The sequence below is a fragment of the Sinocyclocheilus anshuiensis genome, unplaced genomic scaffold (genome assembly GCF_001515605.1).
Source record: "Sinocyclocheilus anshuiensis isolate Anshui unplaced genomic scaffold, SAMN03320099.WGS_v1.1 scaffold396, whole genome shotgun sequence".
Classification (NCBI taxonomy): Eukaryota; Metazoa; Chordata; class Actinopteri; order Cypriniformes; family Cyprinidae; genus Sinocyclocheilus; species Sinocyclocheilus anshuiensis.
Genome location: NW_015558623.1, coordinates 715228 through 721223, shown reverse-complemented (window position 1 = coordinate 721223; position 5996 = coordinate 715228). Strand labels below are relative to the sequence as shown.

The 5996-nt window shown below is 40.4% G+C and overlaps 1 protein-coding gene across 1 annotated transcript in view; it reads left to right on the top strand.

Annotated features, from left to right (window-relative positions):
* Positions 1 to 5996, top strand: part of LOC107680691 (contactin-4-like) — a 103452-nt gene that overhangs the window by 88128 nt on the left and 9328 nt on the right. Inside the window, exons 16-18 of the mRNA XM_016476700.1 lie at positions 715 to 900; positions 2742 to 2976; positions 3288 to 3403. Of these exons, the coding sequence (XP_016332186.1) occupies positions 715 to 900; positions 2742 to 2976; positions 3288 to 3403 (537 nt within the window). The remainder of the gene's footprint in view (positions 1 to 714; positions 901 to 2741; positions 2977 to 3287; positions 3404 to 5996) is intronic.

Sequence of the window (5996 nt, the reverse complement as noted above, 5' to 3'; positions counted from 1 at the left end):
CAGAGCAGCAGAGTTTGAAAAATCCTTATTTGTCCGGGAGAGCAGAAGGAGTTCGTCCGTTTTGTTGGGTAGAGAGCAGAGGTTCGCCAGATGGATGCTAGGCAACGGCGTCCTGAATCCGCGCTTCCTGAGCTTCCCCCGTCTGCGTGTCCTGAAGAGTTTGATCAGCGCCACTGCTCCCCTGACTACAATGTCCAGCAAAACATCAGAATAATCAAAAACCGGTGAAATATCGGGTGGTGTGTACTTCCGAATGTCCAGCAATTCGTCTCTGGTGAAACTGATTGCAGGGATATAACTAAAGACAGGACAAACTAACAAAAACATAAAAACAACTGCGGAGCATGCCACAGAGGCAGCCATCAACGTCGGCGCCATCGCGAATATGCATACACTATATATATATATACTACAAAATAAACCAGCACATACTAAAAAAACAAATGCAAATACATAATTATTCATTATATGCACATTACATTAAAACATCTTAAACTAGCTTGAGCTGGTTTGATTTGCTAGTCCTAAATTGGTTTAGTTGGTCTAACTGGTCTCCGACCCTGGCCAAGCTGGTGTTCAACTAAAAAGTGCACAAAACAACACTAAAACCAGGCTGAGAGACAGGCTAAGACCAGACAACCATTTTTCACCAGGAAACTGAAAATTCTGCAGGTTGTTACATTCTACCTCATTCAGATTCTTTGAACCATTCTGAAAAGACCATTGAGCCACACCTCATGGAAAGGAAGTGTTCGGATTTGCCACCAATCCCACATGTATAAATCCCGTTTCTTCTGTTCTGGTGTCTGTTCTCTGTTTTGGCTGGCAGGTCCTGAAGTCGCCCCAGCTAACGTGAGTGGAGGGGGAGGAAGCCGAGGCGAACTCGTGATTGTTTGGGAGGTGAGCTCTGCATCTTTATTGTGACAGGAGCGTTTTCAAATCAGTCTTCTCTTGTGAATCGGATTCTGAGGGAATTCTCCACGGTGACGTGGTTTAAATTAGACAAGGTTTAATTAAAAGGTAAAGCGTTGTCGTCTTTGCTCTTTGCCTCAGTGGGATTGCTCCCTCTGGTATGTAAATCATAATGTAGACGCAGATATGAGACAGCTTTCATACCAGTAAATCTGTAAAACCAGAAATGACAATGTTTATCAATGGCTTTCTCGTAATCTCACCAGCTGTCACGACAAATATTCAGTGGTGTGTTTAAATACAGTATTACTTTCAAAATACGGCACATTTTTCACTAAGTCTAGAGGTTTCTTGACTGACACAGTAGTGCTTAAATCTGTCAAATTTATTTACTTATATTCTGTGGATTTCAGATTATGGAAGCAACAATGTAAAAACCTACCACGGAAAATTACTTGTCAGCTTGCAGTAATGTAACGCCATGTCAGCTGAATGATTTTGCTTTAGTGCATTTTTGAGGGACTAATATTATTGGTGATACTTTGAACAACTCTATTACCCTATGAAGCTTTGTAAATCGCCCCACGTCGTTTGTGCTACAGGCATGAGTGACGCCTCAAATCACAGGACTCGTTGAGGAGAACAGTGCTTGCTATTGTTTTTTCAAAGCATTGGTTATGATGATAAAATTACTCATACAGTTAGCTCTTGTGCTTGAATCTGATTGGTTGAGTGGTGTTACAAGCACGCTAATATAGTGCATTAGTGCCCGCCCACTTTTTCAGCAGCGTTGAATCCGGAATTTTATTTTTTTTATTTCATAGGAATTTTTAAAGAGTCTCTGTTTAAGCATAAGCTGTGAACTAAACCAACCAGCTACAAGGAGAATACAACATTATAAACTTAGCAACAAAGTATTTGAAAATTAGACAAATAGATAAAGGTACAAGACTGTGTACTTAAAGACTTAGTGAAGGAAAGAACTACAATCCCATGAACCATAGAGCTACAATTTCATAAAACAATGGTGAAATATAAAGCTATTCATTTAAAGTTGTTGATTATCTGTTTATATGTATACATGCATATATACACACACACACAATTATTTAGGTATTTTGAGAGTATAGGGATACCGAATTTATTACAGTACGTCACTCATGGTGCACCAAGAGAGAAGCTTTTTTTTGGCATGATTTGCTGGACAAGACTATATGTGTCACACTTCTCGGGAGGCAAGGAGCGAGGAAACATGGAGATAACTTCAATTCACAGTCTTTAATGATCACACGGGGAACGTAGGAGACACTAGAACACAAGGAATGACGTTCGAGGACCGACAAACACTAACTGAAAGGACTGGGGCTTTTAAACACTGGGTGATTGGGAAAACACAGGTGCAAGGAATGACTTAATTAAAGAGAACACGGCACACCTGGGGAGGGAAAACACAACACAAAGAGTCCAGGGGCGTGACAATGTGATTGTTGGAATTTTCTGCAATTCTAATTCTGGGTAATGTCGTTTTTCATCACAAATTCCGCTGTTAAACATGATTTGATCAGATTCTGGAAAAAAAATCTATATATATTTTAGTATTTAAATCTTTGTAATATTAAATATTTGTATGCATATTTTGTAACAAACAAAATGCTTAATGGGATTGTAGTTCTTTCCCTCATTAAAGCCGTTTAAGGTGCTTTGGATGAAAGTGTCTGCCAAATGCATAAATGTAAATGTAAAAGCACCATTTTATTAAGTAACGAAACAAGTGACTTTCTTTATTGAATCACATTACATTATTAAATTCTTATATTCTTTTCTCACAGCCTGTGCCGGAGGAGCTACAAAATGGAGAAAAGTTTGGATATGTGGTGGCATTTCGTCCCCTTGGCACCACAACATGGAAGCAGAGCGTGTTGGCCTCGGCAGATGCATCACGATACATTTATAAAAATGATACTTTTCTGCCACTCACTCAGTTTGAAGTAAAAGTCGGCGTATACAATGAGATCGGAGAGGGACCGTTTAGCCCTGTGGTCATTGTATATTCAGCAGATGAAGGTTAATATGCTTGTGTTCTGTGTTGATTGTATGCAAATTGTGCAAGGACATTATTGGACATCGTTTAGGGATGACAAAAGTTGATGGATGTATTTCAAGTTTTAATTACACTCCCTCTACAGCTGTGTTAGTGCACTTTGGTGGTAATTTCTTTATTCGCAAGTGTGCTAACAGCACAATTAGTTCTTGCAAACAGGTGGTACATTTAAGCACTAGAGACTGATGTTGGATGAATCCTGTAAACTGTCTGTTCTCATTACCTGTTGTTTTTCACTTACTTTCCTCATTTTTGAAATGTCTGATATTAACAGAACCTTCAGTAGCTCCTCCCAGAGTCTGGGCCCGCAGTTTGTCCGCGTCTGAGATCGAGGTATTCTGGGAACCTGCTCACCAAAGCGGCAGCAAAGGACGGATAACAGGCTATGAGGTATGTAAACACCAAAAATGGAGGGAGGGAAAAAAGATGCTCTGACACACTGCATCACCTCAATCAGATTCCTTAATGTATGCACTGCGATGATGGCAGGGTGTGCAATTTCCTGTTCCCCAACAAGAGTCTGCGATCCCCCGGCCACATTTTTCACAATCTCATCTGCAGAATGAAGAGGTCTTCTCACAGCTGGTCCTGTCTCCCGGGGAGCGCCAATACCCAGGCTTTCTGGGCACTTGTATAAATCACCTTTCAGATGTGTGGACATCATACATCAATTCCCCCTCCTGCAAACACTTCAGCTGCTAGGTCGTTTCTCACTGTGTGAGAAACCCACAGGATTCTGCCCATTTCTCTCCTTCCAACCCGAACGAGCCTCCGTGAGAAATCCCAGGTCACACGGTTGTTCTGTGGTAAAATCACAAAGTCGTTCACAGCTTCGGGTAGTAAAAAAAGCACATATGAAAATCCACAAATACTTCCAGAGTCCCTTGCTGCAGTGTGCAGATGTTTATTGAACGTAGTAAAAAAAGAAACCGAGTCACAGTGACTTTGTCACAGAGTTAGTGTATTGAACGCTAATGCAGGAACAAAAATGACATTCTTCTCGAGTCGATTTCTTAGCTGTGAGGTTGGAAGCACACTTACTCAAGCAGAAACACCATGCCCATTCAAACATTAAAATGAATATCTGTCCAGCGCTCTCTCCACCCTCAATACCACGACTGAGGTGAGACCCTTGAGCAAGGGTCCAACTGCTCCCCAGACGCCGCAGCATTGGCTGCCCACTGCTGCTGGTGTGTGTTCACGGTGTGTGTGTGCATGTTTGTTCACTACTCACTGCTGTGTGTGTGCACTTGGATGGGTTAAATGCAGAGCACAAATTCCAAGTATGGGACACCGTACTTGGCCACATGTCACGTCACTTTCCTATATATGTATGCACATGCAAAGAGACAGCAACAGGCTGCACAGAAGTCAAACTCTACGATGGATCAGATGATGACTTACTAAATCATGTTTATATCTTAAAAAAGCATCATATGATGTTGTTAAAAAGAACATTGTTGTGTATATGATGTAATTAAATGTGTTTATGCGAAAGCGAGGTGTGCTCTGATTGGCCAGCTATCCAGTGCATTGTGATTGGCCGAATACCTCAAGCGTGTGACGAAATGTTACGCCTCTTACTGTGTTACTACACGGCATACTGTGATGCCGTGTCCCGGCCGGAGCTACGACACAAAAACATTAAAACCCATTATAAATGAGGCATTTGTTGCATCCAGTGGGGACATAATTACAGATTATAATGATTTATACTGTCTTTTTACGTGTTGCGTTGCATCGCGCCGCGTAAACATAAAACCATGTCTGCATTTGTGATCGGAGAAATGACAAACAACAAGTGCTACTCTACACTGCTCAAAACTCGCATTTGAATCATCAGTGGCAAATCCTTTAAATATGAAAACATACTTACAGTCTGTGAGTCAGAACAGCCGGCATTGTAGTCTACGCTCCGAGGATCAGGAAACAGTCCTCCATAAAATGTGCTGCACACATCTGAATATTTGGGCTGAACTGTTCTGGAACAGTGTTGTAAATACAACTTAACCACTGATTTCTAGTTGTGCCCTCTTTTGGAAGGCCAAACAAAGTAGTTTCGCTTTCACAAGTATTTCCTCAGCGACCAGCACGGATCAGCTCTAGGCATGACGAAGCGTATATCGTCCTCTTTTGGAAGGCCAAACAAAGTAGTTTCGCTTTCACAATGAAACACACAGCGCCTTCACGACATGTCGGCGGCAGCAACAACAATACTACAGCAAGAATAAAAGTTAGGCCTTCTTTCTTTACGTGAACATTTGGGCGGAGTTATGCAAATCTTCCCACATCGTGACGTAGACATGTGGGGGCGTGTTAGAATGAGCCGTTTTAGGTAGGCGTGGTTGACTCTTAACTTTTATAAAGAATATCTCTTTGGATTTGAGACTTTAGTCTTTGCAACTTTACAGATCTTCTTTATGCACCAAGAACTTGTAACACTCCAAAGAGAAAGGAAAATTTTAAATCGCATCATATGACCCCTTTAATGTCAAGAAAACTGTATGCATGTTTGTACTAAAAGGGCATATCAGGATGTAGAAGCAGATCTGTTTGTCCAAGGACAGAAGCTTGAGGTAGTACATGAATTTAAATAAGGAATAATAATAGATTCTAGGCTTTCTTTCAAAAAAGCATGTGAAGAAAGTTGTTAACACAGTGAAATTTAATTTAGCAAATTTTAGATTTATTAGAAATACTTTGACTAAGGAAGCAGCAGTTTAGTTGAATGAATTCTATGATTCTTCCACATATTACATACTGTATTACTACCTGGACTCAAACAAGTCTATTCTTAAACCAATTTAAATTGTTTATTACAAGTTCTTAAGGTTTCAGATGAAAAGCCGAATAGTTTTCATTATTGTAATATCTTAACTAAGTACTCCCTTTTAAGTTGAGAATTTCTAATCCAATTTGCTGATTTAGTACTGGTGTTCATGATTTTAAATGGCTTTGCTCCACCAGTTTCTAAAGAATATAT